The sequence below is a fragment of the Mesocricetus auratus genome, unplaced genomic scaffold (genome assembly GCF_017639785.1).
Source record: "Mesocricetus auratus isolate SY011 unplaced genomic scaffold, BCM_Maur_2.0 Super-Scaffold_100009, whole genome shotgun sequence".
NCBI classification, from domain to species: Eukaryota; Metazoa; Chordata; class Mammalia; order Rodentia; family Cricetidae; genus Mesocricetus; species Mesocricetus auratus.
This window is the reverse complement of record NW_024429193.1, coordinates 69654581-69675271: the sequence shown is the minus strand read 5'-3', so window position 1 is coordinate 69675271 and position 20691 is coordinate 69654581. Positions and strand designations below refer to the sequence as shown.

The 20691-nt window shown below is 45.4% G+C and overlaps 1 protein-coding gene across 3 annotated transcripts in view; it reads right to left on the bottom strand.

The window, feature by feature from the left end:
* Fhip1a (FHF complex subunit HOOK interacting protein 1A) overlaps positions 1-20691 on the bottom strand; it is a 237507-nt gene that overhangs the window by 9920 nt on the left and 206896 nt on the right. For all 3 annotated transcript variants that reach the window (XM_021233104.2, XM_040752572.1, XM_021233107.2), the window contains 4 exons: positions 19041-19208; positions 15003-15082; positions 7551-7741; positions 3858-5012 (listed from right to left, as the gene is read on the bottom strand). In XM_021233104.2, the coding sequence (XP_021088763.1) occupies positions 3858-5012; positions 7551-7741; positions 15003-15082; positions 19041-19208 (1594 nt within the window). The remainder of the gene's footprint in view (positions 1-3857; positions 5013-7550; positions 7742-15002; positions 15083-19040; positions 19209-20691) is intronic.

Here is a 20691-nt window from a genome sequence, read left to right as displayed (position 1 = left end):
TCTGTTTCTAGGGCTGTTAGCCAGCATATTATCTAGATTTGCAGGTGTGTGAGTGTGTGTGTGTGTGTGTGTGTGTGTGTGTGTGTGTGTCTGTGTACAAGGATGGATGGATGGGTGGGTAGGTGGATGGATGGATGGATGGATGGAGGGATGGATGGATGGACGGATGGACGGATGGATGGGTGGATGGATGGAGGGAGGGATGGATGGATGGACGGATGGCACAGAAGTATGAAAACAGTTGTGGAAATGGCTCTAGAGACAGAATTACCAGGTCAAGGCAAGGGCACAGCCTAAATTCTGAAGCAATACATATCTCCCACTTGTTCTTCTTGCTGCCACCTCTTCCCACCCCCCTTAAGGCTGGCTCCTTCAGATCCTGTCATGCCACACTCCAACTTTACTGCTTTGGCCAGGAGTACAAGGTCTCCCTTCTTCATCTTGGCTCAGACTCTCTACAAGCAGACACTAATTATTCCTAAGCTTCCTCTCCCACCTCTGCCCTGTGAGACCCTGCACTGCCAGCTTAATGTCAGCCGTTCCCTCCTGGGGGAAGGAGGAATGTTCCTCAGACTTAGAAACTAACTAAAGCTACATGGCTCAGAAAACTCAGGAACTGGCAAGACTCGTGAGGACTTCCCTCAAAATTATACGAGCAGTGGTGATTGCTGGGAGACTCTGGAAGAGCTACCTGCAAGTTGTGCAGGGACCTCCAGTGATGGAGCTTATGTGAGTGAGTCACTGCCCATACTGGGATGGCTTTCCAATGATGCAGCTTCCTTTGAGTCAGCCATGCTCATGTAAGCAACCCTTCACACACACATGTTCATGTAAGCAATCCTTCACACACACATGCATGTAAGCAACCCTTCACACACACACATGCTCATGTAAGCAACCATTCACACACACACATGTTCATGTAAACCCTTCACACACATGCTCATGTAAGCAACCATTCACATACACACGTGCATGTAAACAACCCTTCACACACACACATGCTCATGTAAGCAACCCTTCACACACATGCTCATGTAAGCAACCATTCACATACACACGTGCATGTAAACAACCCTTCACACACACATGCTCATGTAAGCAACCATTCACACACACATGTTCATGTAAGCAACCCTTCACACACACACATGTTCATGTAAACAACCCTTCACACACATGCTCATGTAAGCAACCATTCACATACACACGTGCATGTAAACAACCCTTCACACACACATGCTCATGTAAGCAACCATTCACACACACATGTTCATATAAGCAACCATTCACACACACATGCTCATGTAAGCAACCATTCACACACACATGCTCATGTAAGCAACCATTCACACACACACATGTTCATGTAAACAACCCTTCACACACACATGCTCATGTAAGCAACCATTCACATACACACGTGCATGTAAACAACCCTTCACACACACATGCTCATGTAAGCAACCATTCACACACACATGTTCATATAAGCAACCATTCACACACACATGTTCATGTAAGCAACCATTCACACACACATGCTCATGTAAGCAACCCTTCACACACACATGCTCATGTAAGCAACCATTCACACACACACGTAAGCAACCCTTCACACGTGTTCATGTAAACAACCCTTTACACGTGCTCATGTAAGGAGCCTGAATAAACTCCATTGCTCAACTCTAGACTCGGATAGATTTGCTTCTTTTGTCTGTCCTTAGTGAATTGTCTAGGATACATAGATATTTAATCATGTGTCCCCAGGAAAAGTCTCACAACACTGCCCCCCTCTTCCATTCACCACCAGAGCCTCTGTTGTGTGACATCCCCCTCCCTCCACTGGGCTCTCTTCAACCCTGGAACACAATGGATGACACCTACTTTTCACAGACAACAAAGTTTTTTGCTGGTGTCTCTGTGAACAACTGTATATTCTTTTAATTTTGTATCTTTAGGTCCTATGCATAGAGCTCACCAAATATTACAGGATCAATAAAAATTGTTATATTCTTGAATAAATGAAATTTTAAAAGTGGAGTGCTATGGCTTTTTTCTAGGAAGCAAATTCATCCCAACAGAATTCATTTCTGCTGCTGATCCCTGGTGATTCAGTGGAGAAAGGGGAGGTGAGTTAACTCCTCAGCCCATACATAGGAGATTGGAAATGACAGAACTCACACATAGCAAGATGTTTCCTGACAGTGTGTACAAGTTCCAAAAAGAGCGAGGGAAAAAGGCAAGGCTTCCGTTATAATGAGCCATGTGTATCAAGGAACTTAATTTTACCAGCTCAGGTGAAGACACGCCCACAATGGATGTTGGTAGTGGGGGCTGTTTTCTGTGATTTCCCTAAGCTGCTCTTCTTCCCTCAACATCCTCAGGGACAGAACTAGCGTCCTAAATGGCAGCCTTCTTCAACCAGGACTTAGTCCCCACATCCCACAAGAAGGGTGCAGGACACTGGGACTCCTTCCTGCTGGGTGTGTCAAGAAGAAGGCAGCTAACTTTGGCCCCTTTCCCTCACTCAGCTCTCCCAACTCTGTCCCCTCCCCATCGACTGGGAAACCTCAGATGATTTAATCCTTTTAACTTATGATTGACTGACTGGTTGAATTTTAATTAAAACTTGTTCACACTGAAATGTTATCTCAGCTAGAAGCTCAAGCCTGATAGTTGTGGAATTAAAAGCTTTCTCCCTATTTAAATACATCTTCAGGCATCAGTAAATAAATGAATAAACATTGGGGGAGAATAGTGGGGAGCCCCCTTGAAATCAGAGCAGATCTCTCAGACTGGGCTGGAAGGCAATCTATTTTTTTTTCATCTGTCTTTGGGGATCCCAGAAGGTGGGGACATTGTCCTTCCTCATCAAACTACTTCCCATTGTCCAGGAAGGACGAGTCTCAACTGATTCTGAGAGGGCCACTAGTAAGAACAATGTCCCTCATACCTCAGTCTGTCCTCACAGGGGCTATGGGGCATGAGGGTTCCCAAGCTCCACACCTGGTAAGTGTTAAGAGCCAGGATATTTCCAAAATGTGACTCCAAGGCCATTGTCTGTCCCTCTGTGTTACTACCTTCTTCCAGTACCTCTGTTTGCTACCAAATGCCATCCACACTTCCCATTCCAACCTTCCCTGGGCACCTTGGGTGTTACATGTGGGAATTCCTCTGTGCTACTATGTGTAGATTTCTGCTTAATAGTTAACGGTGTTTTCTATCATACTTCCTCAGGTGATTTGCTCATTTTAGATCCAATCTCAGCCCTTTGCCTCCTACACAGATTCTCCCTGCTGCTGGCAGGGTTCTCCCTGGAACACATGCCAGCGTTTGGGAAGGTGTGGATCTGGTCTTATTTTGTCAAGTTTTTGCTTTAGGGCAGAAGCCCAACTAATGGCCTCGGCCTTCTTCTCACCCAACTGTCATCCTGCAAGTGTTTCAAGCAGGATGTCACTTCTTGGCCACTGGGGACAGAGCACAGAACAAACATGTCACCATCATGGAGCATGCCCTCATAATAGCAAAATATATATTTTTAACAATACACATATGAGTAAATGCTAAGGAGAAAAATAAATTAGACTCAAGGAAATGCAGCTTTAAATAATGATTTGATTCTTGTGTGGTTCAATCAGAACTATTACTTTATCATGAATATTAGGAGAAGTTAATATAGAACAAGCCTTGAGCCTTGCTAAACAAACACATCCCTCACAGCAGGAAGGACAAAACAAGACCGTCCCTTCATTCCCTGCAAAGATATTTCACTCCTGTCAGGTAAATGGGCACGCCTTGCCCTTACTTTCCTCTTGCCCTAGTAGCTGAAACCACAAAGCAACTTAGATTGTCACCTGTGAATGGGGTGCTTTGAGCCCTCACGGGATGGTGACTGATAGAGGCCGTGTTCTCTCTGACACCAAATGGGGAGGGCACGGTCTCCACAGCAGGAGTTTCTGCCATGAGGGAGTCGAAGTCGTCCTCCTCCTCCTCTCTGCCTTCTTCTCGCCTCTCTTCCTGGTTTGTAAGAAGCAAGGGGTCAGACGTGGAGATGTTCTGTTCCATCAAGTCCTCAGTGCCAGAGCCCAGCTCTTGAATGATTTGGTCACACTGTGCAATGAAATCTTCACTCTCTGATTTGGCAACCTGCAGGTCTGACTGGACTTCTGCCTCCAATGTGGGAGCTGTCAACTCCGAGTCTGATTCCAAGGCTACATCAGGCTCACTCTCTTGCTTGACTTCCGAGAACATGTTCTGACACAGGTCTGAACTCTCCCTGCTGGGTTGGGACTCTGCCTCAGGGTTGGGACTAAGGAGGGGTCCGTTGCTCATGGGGGGACTCTGGGCATCGGGTTGGGCCTTGGGCTGGGCCTCGGCTGGTGGGTCAGCCCTGTCGCCCTGTGGCTCCCTGGTGTCCTCGGAATCCTTCTCAGCGCACAGCCTGTACACCATCACGTCGTCCTGGAAATCTGACTCTTCTATGTAGGTCCCTTTGAAGAGGAGGATGGCATTCTTCTTCATTTCTTGGATGTGTTTGGGGGGATCAACAGGAGCTGGTGGTGCTGGAGTCTCCACGTCATCATAAGGCCCAGGCGAGCCCACGTCAGCCCCAGATGAGATGCCAGTGTCGTAGCTGTCATCCCATTCCAGCTCCGACTGGTTCTTGTCCTTTGTCTGCCCCGCTGTCCTGGTGTGCTGCTGAGGGAGTCTGGCCTCTGGGTGGGCTGAGCTTTCTCGGCTCTCCTCTGGCAGACTCTGCAGAAAGGTCTCAGGGTCAGGGGAGTCCCCATCATAGAGGGCTGACCACACCCTGCAGTCCCTCATGCAGTGCAGGATGTTGGTGTGGGCCTCCCACAGATACTGCAGGTAGCTGATATCCAGGGCCTTCCCATACTCCACAATGCAGGCTTCTGGGGCAGGAGGGACAGAAGGGGCGGGAGGTATGGGAGGGACAGGAGGAGACGGTGAAGGCAGGCAGGGCGCTTCTGACAGCAGCTGTTCCTCGGACCCTGTGCAGGAACAAACAGTCATCAGGAGACAGGTGGGGATGAGTCAGGGACTTGGTTTAGGTCTACAATGGCTGGTTAAATTATTTCTGATAATAAAAACTAAATTAAGAGGAAAAGACAGTGACAGACACCCCACCTTCACAGAAGATATAAAACCAAAATGGCCAGGTGCAGGCTACAGCCAACATAAAACTGTTAGGCAATGCTGTGTGCTAAATAGACACCTGAGATGCCCATGAGGTCCCCTCCATCATGGGCAGCTACAGAGCCCACCTCCCATTTCGTGGCAACACCAGAAAAGTAAGCACCAGCTTGTTCATCCCTCAGGCCGCCTGGCCAAAAAATTTAAATGCCTCTGGTTCCAAGTGGAGACATGAAATTCTGATCTGCTCCAAAAATCAGAGCTTTACATACTATTGTTTCCTCGCTTAAGAGTTAATCCAGCTGGGTCTGTCAATCACCTGCCTTGAGTCCACCCCAGGAAAGCTGATTCACTTGAAGATGTGCTAAGGATATGGGAAGAATAATTATCCTCCTAATGAGATAATGCATGTACCCCTTCCCTTGCGCAGGCTCTTACAGAGCCTCTGCTGTGGAGCCCACCAGCTTTTCTGCATTGCTGAGATAACTCTTTCTTCTTTTCCGTTTTTCTCTTGGAAACTGGCCAAAGACCTAGGCACACTTTCCCTGGCATCCTGGACTCCCTCACTCTTTCTCTAAAGACCTCACCTCCAGCCTCCAACCCCCCCCCCCCGCCCCCGTAACACACACTCATGTCTTCCATGGAGCTGGCGTTCATCTATTGCAGAATCTCCTTGTTTTCTTGGACCCTAACTTGAAGGGCCTGAGGCATGGCCTCTTCCCCCTCTCCCTCTTCCCAGCATCTGCCAAGACTCACAGTTTGCCTGTCCTGGTGTTTCTCTCTCAAATTCTAATAAAATTGTCTGAGTTTCCTTCGGAGTCCATTTCTAAATTCATTTATGAACAAGACTAGGAACCAGGAAGGAGGGACTCCTGACTTCCCAGGTGACAATGTTAGTCATTCGAGAAACAAGGCTGATGAGGGCCACTTTCCAGGGCTAGATAATGCTCCTAATGTGGTGCCTGCCACACGGTATAGTAACTGTAAAGTATTTGGGTTTGGAAGACTGATGACTCATGAGTTTGAGAACCAGGTTTTCTGGTAGGAAAATCCTGGGTTTCTAGAAAAGGCAATTAACTCATTGTACCTTGTTGGCAACAATCAAGATGCTGGCACATATCAGATGGTCTTCTGGAGCCAAGGAAGTCATAGTCTATCACAATAGTCATTCCAACCTGAGAAGGTGACGTGTGTCTAAAGGCGACTGACTTCAAGCTACAAGTTCCAACCTCGGCACTGAAATAGTGGTGGAACACCTGTGTTCACATGTGCACTTTCCCCTAAAAGGAAATGTCTAAACAAGATTCAGACATGGAGGGAAATACACCATCCACTATTCCTTAAACATCTAGACTACTGTAAGTGTGCTTTATCACTGCCGTGGAAGTTAATGATTCTATAGATAGATACTGTTTTCCCCACTCGCTCACAGAGAGAACAACCACCCCAGGGCCATGGATGATTTGAGTGCTGGTCTCCTCTGGACCCTCTCCACGCTCTGGTGCCACATTTTTGTGACCTCCGCGCCCCTTCACAATGGAATCTCTACCAGAGTGGATCAGGCTTCAGCCTTTAGGAGTATATACACACCCCAGTAAAACAGACACACACCTCATTGCTTACCATTCTACTCTCAGATGGCTAGTGTTGCTTCCCTTATACACTTTAAATTTAAAAAGACATCAAACTACTCCTAGAAACATTTCCTGAGCAGCAGCTATGTGCCGGGCAAGTCTCCTAAGAACTCTGTGTGCCTGACTCACCTAACCTTGGAACAGTCCCTTGGAGAAGGTACTATTTCACAGAAAGGGGGAAAGGTTTAGAATGATTAGGAATTTTCCCCTAAAAGGTGGGAAAGCCAAGATCAGAATCCTAGCTGTTAACTGCTGCACAGGAATTCCGCCAGCTAGCTATGTAATCTCCCCTCTACGATGCCTATCTCTGGCAACTCCAGAAGCAGGATATGGAAGAAACATGGAGTATAGGAATCGGAGGAGTTGCCAATCACAGAACCCTGAACAAGACAGTTCTCCCCAAGTCTGCTTCTTCATCTGCAATGGCAGCACTACCGTCGCATCCTTAAATGTGACTGCCCAGGGAAGGGAGCTGAGGGTGAAGTCTGAACTTTGGAGGTTAAAAAGCAGGCCTGTCTTGGTTATAGACTGCACACCTGTAACTCATTGTTTTAGGAGACACGTTAACTAATGCTTATTTTCACATTTGGACTCTGAAGACACCACTAGAAGGGACATGTAAAATTAAAATCTGTGAAATGACTAGGTTAAGGAACACTAACAAGAGTCTATGACTCCTTACAAAGCAGAAAAAGGCTCCAGCTACTCCCTAAAGAGACACATCATGCCCAGAGAGAGGGATGATTCCTGACATGCTCCCACCTGAACCATCATGCATGCACTTTGACCAGAGAATATAATCCCTCTCTTGGTTCCCAAGTGTCAGAGTGATGCCACTGGCACAGCAGACGGGGGTCAAGGCAAGCAGCCTGGCCGCAGACATGGAGTAACAGTCTCTTTCCTTCACAGCCCACCGCTGACTCAGCATCATGTGATTGCAGGGGATCAGGTACCTGAAATGACAAAGAGCCAGCATTCAATGTCTCTTCCGTGACCTAAAGCCACTATCAGGTAAGACACGATGAAACTCAATTGAAACTAGTCACGGCGGGGGGGGGGGGGGGGACAGGGGGGGACGGGGTCGGGGGACGGGGGACGACACGGGGACGGACGGGGCATGAAGACGCATTTTCTCCCCACCCTCAGGCCACCCGGCACACTGGCCACTGGTTATTCGCTCCCTTGCTTAAAAGCCTGCCATGGGCTTCTTCCTTCTGACAGAACTGTTCTTGTCAGCACATTTCTAGCCTCTCCAATCCCATCTCACTTCCCTCTTTACCCCATGCCTTTAAACCCACTGCAACCTCTATCCAGAGTGAGGCCTCCCCTTCTCTGCCTGACAGCTCCCTGTCATGGAAACACCACCGTCTCCGGGGAGGCCTCCCGGATCCTTACTCCAAGGCAGAGCTTCCCTCCCTGTGTCCTGTGTGCACTGAAGCGTCAGTAATCTCCACTCAACATGTGTGCTCCCAGAGCAAGGACTGCTTCAACAGTTGTGTCTTTTGGTTCCTAAAACGCTGACTCATAATAGGCACTGAGTGAAGGTGGAAAGTCTCTCCACAGCTTCTTCTGTCCTCCTGACAGGAGGGAAAGCGATGCCCAACTCAGTGGGAACCCGGGGACCCCCGCTGCTCAGGTAGACTGGTGACTGAAAGCATCTTAGTGTTAACATGAACCAGGAGAAGAGACGATCTGATCAACTGTTTCAGATGCACCTGAGCACGTGACTGGGCTCTGTGGGCAGAACGGGTGAGTTTAGTAGCTGACTGTTCTAACCGGAAACCACACCAGTCACTTCAACAAGGATGGACCAAGTGGGTTGAAGGACCTGAAGCCAAAGAAGACTTCACAGCAGCCTAAACCCCCATATGAGTAACCACAATCTTTTCTACTTCCCACGAAAGAGGCAGCACAGAGGAAATGAAGCTGTGGTTCAGGGTCCCTTGGTAGAGATGGAAGCACAGCTCACAGGGTGTGTCTGGGGCTGTAATATGGGCTGGTCCCGCACCTCCTAGATCCCAGCGAAGAACCCTGTCTGTTCTAATGGCCCATCTGCTGTAGGAGCCTGAGTCAAGGAGGGAAACATTCAATCCCCCATCCACTCCAAGTGGTCACTTCAAGAGCACTCTGGGGTCTGAACACAAACTCCCCAAATCAGCCATTGTTGAGTACGTTAAATTCCTAGTGCAGCCGGTGATGAGGCCATGTCTCCTTCCTCACTCCTCCACAGGCACACACTGCTGTTTCTCAGAGCCGGACTCAGCACATCAGTCATGTCCGGTGTGCCGGCATCTGCTTTCACAAGCTGTTTCTCAAAAGCAACGGGAACGAAGAGGAGCAGAGCGAGGAAAGCACAGGGAGGGGATGGGTGTGTTCAGATTTACCTGCTTCTGAGCCTTACAAAGGCAAAGACAGGTGGCGCAGGTGGAAAATAAAGACATCCTTTCTCACAGGGACTCTGTGACCCCAGGAGCCTTAGTAATCGGGGTGACAACAGGGAGAGTCTCACAGGTGATCCGGCTGCTCCAGCACCTCAGGGCAGCTGAGAATGGGGGCAGCTGGGCGGACGGGGGGGGGGCAGTCGCAGGCAGCCTGGGGCCAGGATGTAATGGCAGCACCCAGAGCAAGGGAAGGAAGATGGGGCAGGGGACAGTAGATGACAGCTGCAGGAGAAGGACATTTCATCAGTGTATGCATATAAGAGCTCTTGCTTGGGAAGGCAACGGCTGCTGCTTTCCAGAGGGCCACGGTCTGCCAGGAGGAGGCAAGGACGAAGGCAAGGAAAACTACCCCATAGCATGATGGGAGCTCTTCTTTTCCAGGGTGGTAATATCCACAGCTGTGCTGATTACATGGAACTTACTGTATCCGCACTTGGATCATTAACTACTCATAGAATCAATAGCTTCAGTGTTTATAGACTGCATGAACTCAATGCCTGTTTGCAGCCCAATGATACGTCATGACTTAAATGATATACATGCTTCATCTATTTGTATGAAGTATTAAAAAATGGAACACTGGACCAAAGCTAATAAAGCTATTTATCAAATACTACCCAGTGGATAGCTTGAAATAATTTAGAAGAAAGAGTTGACAATGTACACCTTTAAAAAGACCTGTTCTCAGCAGAAGTTAAGATTGTCCTCCTAAATAAATCAAATGCCCGGAGATCCCTTTTGATCAAAGCAGAGTTCTGTGGCGTGGGAAAGGAGACAGCCACCCCAAGAACGACCTCCCAAGGATTCACAGCACTGTTGTTCTGTTGAATTTTTGTGTCAAGGGTACCATACCCTAGCCCTGTGTCCTTCAATCTTTGAGAGAATGATCGGAACAGAATATACACTAAATGTCCCTCAAATGAGAAATTTCAAGATAATGTGGTTGTTGCTACCAGAAAAATCATGTAAGCATTTAGTACAGGTATTATTTTTAATTGAGCCATCTTTTGACTACATGCTACGTAATTTTGTTTGGAGATTTTACTTGAATTTAGAGAGTAATTATTGCAGATCTCTGTGTGTGTTTATTGACAGATTATAATGCTACATTTCTCATGGCAGCCTCAAATCACTATGTAGCCCAGTCTAGCCTCAAGCTCGTTATCCCCCTGCTTCAGCTTCTTGAGTACTGGTATTATAGGTCTACATCACCACACACAGCTCACAGATTATGAAATACTGTCTTTAGACTTTGTTGACTCCCCATGGGAGCCTTCACCGTCTTTGAGGAGTAGATGAGTGTGGGGTGGCAGGAGTGGGAGGGAGGAAGGGAGGGAGGGAGGGAGGAAGGGAGGGAGGGAGAAGAAACTGGGGTTTGGTATGTAAAATAAAAGATTATTCTAAAGAAAAAAAGAAATATTGTCATTAAATGTCCAGATTAAGTCATTTCCCAATATACCAGGAATTAAAAAAAATGCCGTTCATATTACACTTATACAAACACATTTTTCTTACTTCCTCAACCCTCTACAACCTTTCACTGGGCATCATTGAATAATAAATCATCATCAAAAAAATGACATGAAGTTTGGAAGGCATGGGAGGTGGGGTGGGAGGAGGTGTTGGGGGTAGATATGATCAAAATATATGATATACATATATGATGTCCTCAAAGAATACATTTTTAGAAAGTAAGCCACCATTCAGTGACAAACCAGTGGTGACAAAGAGCACACACTGCTCACTGATACCCTGACAGGGAGACACCAAATGAAAAGCAGAGATTAACAAGCATGGACCAATAGGCAGAACGCTGCAAGTGGTGTCAGTGAGCTTCAGAAGAGCTTCACTGCTCATCAAAGTCCGGCGGCCATGTTTCTCCTCTCCACCTCTCCCTGGGCTGACTCCCCACTCTGCCACAGACCCCCAACTCCTTTGTAAGACAAAAGTGTAAGACAAAAGCCTGTCTTCAAGTAAAACTGCTCCTTTCTGAACACTATAGGCAACAGGGTTCACAAGCCTGATTAAACAAACAAACAAACAAACAAACCAACAATGCCCTAACAGGAACATCCAGAAATGGCAGCCAAGTTCTAAGCAACTGGGAAGTTCCCAGAGCAGAGGGGTCTGTCACCTCTCTCCTGTCAGTATTTCCTGTCTGCTCTTGCCCTTTCTCAGGTGCACCATGGGAAGTGGGCACTTTCTCCTGGGTTTTCTGCTCACTGGCCTATCCTCTCTCATTTCAATTTACCCTTCTGACACTTTGCCAAGGGAGAGATTTGTACGCTTATGAATAGAATACTACTTTGAAGTATCAATATTTAAGAGTATTGAGTTACAACCGATGGCAATATGCTGACTTATTTACCACATACAGCTTCATTAGGAGGGAGCCTCACAGCCAGTGCTGCTGCAGGGGCTCTCACACGAGCCTATCATGCAGTCAAACAACCACACAGCAGACAAAAATGAAAGGGGAGATTACAATCTATTTTATATTCTATAAAAACAAGCTTAAATGAATAGAAGAATGAAGTTTTTTTGTTGTCCTTACTCCAGAGACAGATTCTAAACCAGAAAGACAATATTCTTATGAGTTTACAATATATTTTCTAGAAAGTCCCCTCCCTTAAGTACATATAGTACCCTACATTATTTCAAAATGCTTTCGTGTCACCATAATTGATCCTCTCAATAATCTGAGGCAGCATGTTCCAGAAGTGGAACAAGTAGATCTGTAGGCTCAGAGGGAGGGGCAGGAGCCAGAGGTCTCCTTCAAAGGCCTCTCAGGTCCTCTGGTATTCCAGGAAGTAGAGTTGGAAATAGAGGAAGTGTTCAGTAAAGAGGAACTGTATTATAGTAGCACCACCATCCCTATGGAAAAAACAACCAGGCAGAGAACCTAGGACTAGGTGGTCAAGTCATCCCTAAACTCAGGTCTAGCATCTCCCTACACTTCCATTCAGAACTTGTAATAGCATCATGCCCTAGAAATGACTAGACCTGACTTGGGCATGTGTACATTCGAACAGGAGTTCTTTTCTCATCATTATAAGGTCTAGGTCTGGCTCTCAGATGCAACCATGTTTAACACCATTGCTGAGGACAGATTTGAATATTGTGAGCAAAAAGTTATCAGAGCTCATCTTGTAAAGGTCACTAGATGTCCAGCAAGCAAACCTGTCACTCTAACCTTTCCAGACCTTGGTGACCCACAGCGGGGAAGCAATGAATCTCAGACCTGACCAGAGACACTGCAAACACAGCTGTTTTCCCTGCTATCAATGAAGCAGCATTTAGGAATTTAACATTCAAATGTAATCAAGGCTTTGCCCACCTTGAGTGAGAGCCCAGTTCTGAGCAATAAAAATGCTTTGCCAAGTTGTTCTGCTGGATTTCATTCAGGCCCTGCTAATGCATTCTGTCTGTTGGTGGAGACTTGCTAGGGAGCTGAAGTCATCCTTTTAAAACAGACCACCAGCTGTGACCTTATGATCGGATTTGTTCTCTGCTAATGCCTTAAGATTAGTTACTGATGACCTGATTTAAACTCTAAGAGTTTAAAAGCATGGTTTTGCTTTAGAATCTTACAAATGATAGTCCCCCATAAAGCACCACCCTGTGAGGCCCTGCAGAGTGTGCCACCAAGTTTTTCAAGTCTGTTTTAAGTCCCCCTTTTCTGGGATGCAGTGCTCACACTAGTCTTCCCTCTAGCCAGTGACACTCCAACTCTGGTGGTGCACCGGGACTCTCCAGTGTCTGCTAAAACACAGATCACGGCCCCACCTCTAGGCTCTGATTTACTAGTGTCTGGGGATCTGAAGTTCTGGCCAGTCTCAGGCAATGACCATTCCCAAAACAGTGCTTTCACCTCCCCAGACTTTTCTAGAGCTATGAGCATCTCAGTGATCCCTGTACTTGATCTCTCTCTCTCTCTCTCTCTCTCTCTCTCTCTCTCTCTCTCTCTCTCTCTCTCTCTCTCTCTCTCTCTCTCTTTCTCTCTCTCTCTCTCTCTCTTTCTCTGTCTCTCTGTCTCTGTCTCTGTCTCTCTCTGTGTGTGTGTGTATACACATACATATACGTGGAGGCCAAAGGTCAACCTCATATATCATTCCTCAGATACCATCTACCTTGTTTGTTTTGAGACAAGCTCTAGACTGGCCTGGAACTCGACTATTACTCCAGGCTGACTGGCAGTGAACTCCAGAGACCCTGTCTCTGATTCCCTGAAACTAGGGTTACAAGCATACACTAACACACCAACTATTTTTTTCTTTTTCCTTTCTTTTTGTTTTTTGAGACAGGGTTTGGTTTCTCTGTGGCTTTGGAGGCTGTCCTGGAACTAGCTCTTGTAGACCAGGCTCACAGAGATCCTCCTGCCTCTGCCTCCCAAGTGCTGGGATTAAAGGCATGTGCCGAGGCCACCACCACCACCCCTCATACCAACTATTTTTAAAGTGGGTTCTAGGGATCAAATTCAGGTTCCCATGCTTACATGGCAGGCTCTTTAAAATGAGCTGTGTTCCCAGCCCCTCTTCAGTAATTCCTACTCAAGTCGATGCAAAATCCAAAAGTGGAATAGAGAAAGCCCAGGCCTTCCTGTAGCCCTGTTCTCTCTCTCACTGGTCCCTAGTTCCACTAAGGAAGGAGGAATGCACTTAATGGTGCATAGGCTGACCCTCTTACACTACACCTGCTGGCTACCCCCTCTTAGAGCAAAGTTCCTCAGACCAGCCTGCCTGCCTCTGCTAGCGAAGCGTTCCACTCTTCCATTCCTTCTCTCCAGAAAGCACAGCTCTGGGTCTATACACCAGTCCACTTCAGAGAAGACGACAGAACAGACACATCTCCACGGGAAGTTCGTTTCTTTAGTCTGGGCCTGTCCCTGCCTTGGTATAGAGGAGAGAAGGAGTAATTCTGCTCCAGCATAGTCTTTTCTGCAGACTCTTAGCATTGTGGACCCTCTACACACCCTGCAGCTGGTGTTAGGAGTGCATTCCCAGATTTAGAGGTAGAGTTCAGCAGAAAGGAAGGAGGATGACGACCAGGGACTAGCTAGGAGCTTCTGGAGGACAGAACAAGGATTTGGGACCGAACCACATTACCAAGGAACACAGTCACTTTCCTTCACAGACGCAGGAGACCCATGGGCAGGTGGAAAGGGACTAAGGCAGGATTGAGGGCTGCTGAACCTGCTGCCAAATCACTAAACTCAGACCATCTGAATGGCACTGCAACTCCCATCCTCAAACAGCAGCATCCTCAGAGCCCCCCCCCCACTGGAGGATGGCTTTGGTGTCTTGTGCTGACCCTGACTGTCTATCTGTCTCATGTTGCCCTCATAACTGAAGCTCACATACTGGACAGTCACAGTGTCATGTTACTAAAGAAGGGGTTGAAAACTACATCGAAGTGTTTTATATTTGGAAAAAACAAAAGTTGTGTTAAATAGCAAGGGTCCCTTAAGAGAGCAAAAACCAAAGAGTAACCCAGGAGAAAAGTTCAGTCATGACCCCAAAGAGCTTTAATACTTGGAAATTTTTTCCAACATTCTCATTATTGTTTCCATGAACACATTCATAATACAATACAAATGCTCCCATTAAAAACTTTTCATAATAAAACAAGATTAACTTTAGGAAGTAACACCAAATCATTAAATTGGCTCTCAATACTTTTCTTCCTTCTAGGCACAGTCCTTACTTCATTCCCATTTCAAAGTAAAACAGAACAGCAATACCACAGAGGAGCCCAGTAAGCAAGGGAAGCTCACCTTAAAACCAACTGTAACATCACATCTTCACAATGTAAGCCGATGAGGGTTCTGAACAGCGCCAGCGACACCACACAAAGCTGGGGAGCAATCAACAGGGGGTTTCAGATGTCAGGCTGATAACTCCAAGTAAATCAGAGTTACAGAACAAAATGGCCTCTTCCCAGATCCCCCAGGGGAGAGCTGGCTAGACACCTAACGGCTGCCTGCGAAATGCTACTGCTCATACTGCGAATGAAAGATCCAGATAATACAAATGTGCCCCTTCAACTCTGACACATACAGTCTTTCCTACTTCCTCTTCAGACCACTTGTTTTCCTAAGCTGTTTTCAAATGTGACACCGATTATTTACAATCGAGGATTCACAGGAAACTGCTTAAAACCTAAAACCCAGCGGCCTCTCTTCAGGATCTCTCTTGGTATTGGGGCAAATTTTTCTCTTTGGTTCCATTTCCTGCAGTGCTCCGACTGTGAAAATATACTTCCTTAAGAACTTCACTCAAAAAATAATTAATTATTAAATACTTTTTTACAAGCATATGAATTCTTTCAACCTCTAATTTCTAAAAAGGAATGATGAACTACTAAACAGGGGAGATACCCAATTATAAAAATCACTGTAGCTTTTGTGTCCCAGGCTGTTATCAATCTCTCAGGCCATTTCAGTAATTTAGACTCCTATTCTTTGTAAAGGAGAGTAAATGCCAGTTTGTCTTCTAGGCAGGAGGAACTTAAAACCAACAAAAGTATTGTGAAGAAATAACTGTATTTGACTGGCCCCAAACACTCCCTTTACTAAGGATGGTGACAGGCCTGTAGCTAGTCAGAAGCAACACCCGTCTCATTCCAAGTCACTGCACGTGCCTTTCCTAGAATGCCTTCTCCTGCTTCCTCGGAGACTTAGCCTAGCATCACCTCCCCCTGGAAAACCTTTTGTTCTTTCTCACAAACAGCCACCCAACACTTCTTTTTCCAGTCTCAAATAGGTGTCCTCCTTATCTATTGCCATAGTAACCCCTGTCAATCACTGTCAAGGTGCTTGGCAAGGTGCATATTTCTTTTAATAACTGAGTCACAGGAGTCCTTTATTCTACCTACAAGTATTTTATATGCCCTAAACGTTTCCAACCATTCTATGGGTTGTCTTTTCAATTTTTTAAAAGTTTGTTTACTGCCAGGCAGTGGCACACAACTTTAATACTAGCATTTAGGAGGCAGGGGCAGGTATATCTCTGATCTACAGAGCAAGTTCCAGGATAGCCAGGGCTACATAAAGAAAACCTGTCTTGAAAAAACAAGCAAATAAATAAATAGATAGATAAATAAATGTGTTACTTCTTTATTATTGTCACATGTGTGGGCACGCATATCACTGTGCACATGTGGAAGACAGGACAGCTTGGTATTGTCTGTCTGTCCTCCACCTTTATGGGGTTCTGTTGATTGAACTCAGGTCGCCACCTCTGCACAGAGAGCCTCTTTCCACTGAGGCATCTCGACTTAGACTTGTTTTTGAAATAAGTTCTTGCTACGTAACTCAGGCTAGATTCCAACTTGTGAAACTCCTGTCTCACTTTCCAGAATGCTAGGCTCACAGGCACACACCACCCACCACACCTGGTTTTCATTTCTTAGATCCTTAAAATGCTAAAGACCTTCATCTTGAATGTGTCCAGTTTGTCTACAAAAATTTCTCATTCTCTTTAAACTTTAAGTCTATGATTCATTTTGAGTTAATGTTTATCACATGAGGAAGGAATAAGTCCTCCAGCCTATGAATATAGAAATTGTGTGTGTGTGTGTGTGTGTGATTTTGATACTATTGTAAATGTGACTGATATCTTAATTTGATTTTTATATTGCTCATTGCAAAGATTAGTGTTAATTGCCAATGTGACAGAATCTAAAATCACCTGGGAGATAAACCTCTGGGCATGCCTATGAGGGTGTGAGGGATTATCTTAACAACTTTGATTGATGCTGAAAACCCCATTTTAATTGTGTACCACTCAAAAGTGATTCTAGCCCCAACATCCACACAGTCATCCCCCTGACGATGTGATGTGACCAGCCACTTCATCTCCTGATGCTTGAAGGAAGCTAAAGCAAACTTACCTCCTTTAAGTAGCCGTCTTTGTCAGAAAATTTTATCATAACAGGAAAAGGAGGACTAAAACACTAGTGTATAAAAATAGAGTTGATTTTGTACATGAAATTGCATTTTTTCAGCCTTGCTGACCTCATTGTGAGTTCTAATAGTTTTTAGCATATCCCTTAGATTTTTTTTTTACATGTAAGATCATGCCATCTAAAAATCAGGCATCTTTAATTATCTGGGTCTTTATTTGCTTAATTATATAAATGGAAGCACTCTGTTTAAATAACAAGCACACTCTTCTTACCTTATTCCTTTTCTTTTCTTTTGTTAAATAACTTTTTATTTAAATTAGAAACAAGCTTGCTTCACATGCCAATCCCAGCTCCCTCTTCCTCCCCTCCTCCAGCTCCCCAGCCTCCACCCAATCCCCACTCCACTTGCCCTCCATGGGGGATCTCCAGAGCCTGTCACTTCATCCAGGGTAGGGCCTAGGCCCTCCCCCATGTGTCCAGACTGAGAGAGCATCCCTCCAGTGGAATGGGCTCCCAAAGTTCATTCATACTAGGTAAACCGGGGCCTGTTCCAGGCCGCCTGCCTGTGCCTGGGGTCTGCCACTGAGGCTTCCATCCTGGCAGCAGGAGCCAACACACCCCAGCACCCTAGTCTCCTGCTCCACCCACCTGTGGGACTAGGTAAACCTTACTCCTTTTCTTAAGGGAATGCTTTCTCTACTACTAAGTCTTAGCTCAGAGTTCATAGACAACCTAGCTCAGCTTAAGGAAGGCGGCCACTATTCACAGAAACCATCATTCTCCTCTCTGTTTTGGTAAGCTTTACTTTTTTCTATCTATCTCAGACAAATGCAATCAAGGCATTTATGCTTCTGTTACAGGCTATAATATTTTTTTGCTACTTACAATCTCATTTCACATTTCACCTGACTGCAGCAGGGTCTAAATTCAGCCTTCTCCAAGGTAGACCACAAGCCAAACCAACAAGGTTCAGTGAATTGAAAAGGATTGAAATCACACAATGTATATTGTCGAGTTTAAATTACAGTGAGTTTGAATTAAAACCAACATTGATAGGCACATATTTACATACTATAAACAACATACTTGTAAATACCAGAAAATCAAGAAATTATAAAGGGGAAGGATAAGTTGTTTCGAGATGTTACAACATATGTGTGTGTGTGTGTATGTATGAATGTATGTATGCATGTATGTATATATACATATATGTACATATATATGTACATATGTCCTTACTAGTTGCTTTTGTTCTTCCAGTAAACTTATCAGACTCTAGTTTGGATTTAAAACTAAGTTAATTCAAACAAAATACAGAAATAGTATTCCTATATAGTTCTATGTTCTCCTCTCCCTCTCTGTGATACTATTTTTAAACATGTAACACACATACACTATAAACTCAAAGATATACTGTTAGATTCTATCTTTTGATTTTAAAACAATGGTTACAACTAAATTGACACAGTCTTTGAGGAGGGGCTGCTGTGGGTGCCACTCTTAGTTGTCAAAGTTGAGTGTGGCTCCAAATGAAAGAATGGAACCCTAACCCACAATTTCTCAGACTTTCATTTCAAAACACGGCAGACAGAGATATGCTACCTCATGCCCCGGCTATTCTGCACCCAAGCCTTTATGTTCTCAGAATATTGTCCCTTCAGAGTGCATTTTGCCAGTTCCACAGGAACAAGCATCAACATAGACAAATTGAGAAAATTCGGGGGGGGCGCAGTGCAACCTCCCTAACAGAGGAGCACCTGATAGGGGAAAAAGTCATCAATTATGTCCACCCAAATAGAAAGAGGATAACAGCTGCAGGGGAAAGTGGAAAGGGAGGGAAGGGAATAGTCATAATTTCATTCCCAAAGCAGTTCTTTTTGGAATCTGAGTTGATCGCTCTCCTTACCCGAAAAGGGGTGTTGATTCGGCTGGTGAGCGTGTCCAGAATGTGGACATTTTCGTGTTGGTGCAGTAGGATGAAACGGAGGAAGATCTCCAGGAGTGCTGGCTCAGAGATGCTGCGCAGGAAAAGGTCCAGGTATGCAGTTGTGGTCATGACCTCCTCCACTGTCACCTGGAGTCAATGACAGAGTAGCACAGGTAACTATCTTCTGGAGACTGCCAGACACTCACCCCAACATCCCACCTCAACACAGGTCACTGCCATGAACACACTTAAGTGCTTAGCTGAAGTCAACACAACACTTGCCCTGGAGCTCCGGCAGGGAGAGGCAAAGACAGGGAAGGCAGCCATATGCTCTGACAGCTCCAGTCAAATGCAGCTTAAACCCTATAAAAGTTTTAGTGTATACTCAAAAATGGAGCGAAAGATTATGAAAGTATTTATATGGTTAATAAAGGAGTAATTAGAAAGTTAGGTTTAATTTGTATCATTATTAGTCATTCAATAAACATTTACTGGTATCATCTATGTACAAGGAGCTGTAAACCTGGGAACATGCTTTATGTTCAGGAAATTGAGCTACAGCAAATTAAATGATAACGTAATAAATTGCAAAGGAGAGGTGCGGGCATGGAGTGCTACAGATGTTCACTCGGATGTGTTTCTGGAGAGCAGCAAGTCAATATTTTTATAGATGAGTACCATGCATAAAACATTATTTATAAAGTGCTATAAGAACTCACTGCTTTATAAAGTAGTGGTGACTTTTTTTGGAACACAAATAGGGATTTTTCTACCTGTGTGCTTTTCCTACTCAGAAAAAAAATTGTCTTTCAGTGAATCAGACTGGAGTTAGGTCTTTCACAGAGCTGAGGAGCAGAGACTTAAAGTGGAGGCTGGAGGTTAATGTCAGGTGTATTCCTTGATCACTCCAAATCTTGTGCGTTTTTGGGTTTCTTGCAGGTTGCGGGGCGGGGGACAGTTTACTGAGCCTGGAGCTCACTCATTCCACTAGGATGGCCAATGGCCCTGCAGGGCCTGTGTCTGCTACCCTCTCCATAGGGTTGCAAATGCACACTTCTACCTAGCATTTCAACATGGACGACAGGGATCTGAACCTGGGTCTTCATGTTTGCATGACAGGCACTTCACTGACTGAGGCATGTCCTCAGCCCCTCAACCTTAGACATATTGATTCTAAGAGCTACTATATGCTCCCTGTTCTCCTAAATGTAGCAGAATATAACAGCTGATCTTTCTATCTAGAAGTTATCACCAGACTATTAATGTTTCTGCTGGGTGCAGAAATGCCCCACCCTCAGATGCACTGAAGTCACCAAATACACAGTTCGAGCTCTGGAGTTCCAACACCACACCCTCAAAGGCCCTGCCCCACCCAGTGAGCTTCATTCATAACAAAACAGACGACAATGCTTTCTGAATGAGTGTGTCTCCTCTTTTCCATTCCTCCCCCTTTAAAAGTGCTCACTGTCGCTTTAATTGTACCATTGCCAGGGCCATTCTTTTTATACTACATTCCTCTTCTCCTTTTAATTTTCAGCTTTAAAAACCCACAGATCAGTTTAGAAACCAGATGTCCAGAGCTTTGAGATGAGTGTGGATAGGCCATGAATGGCTGCATCTGTGAATAAAG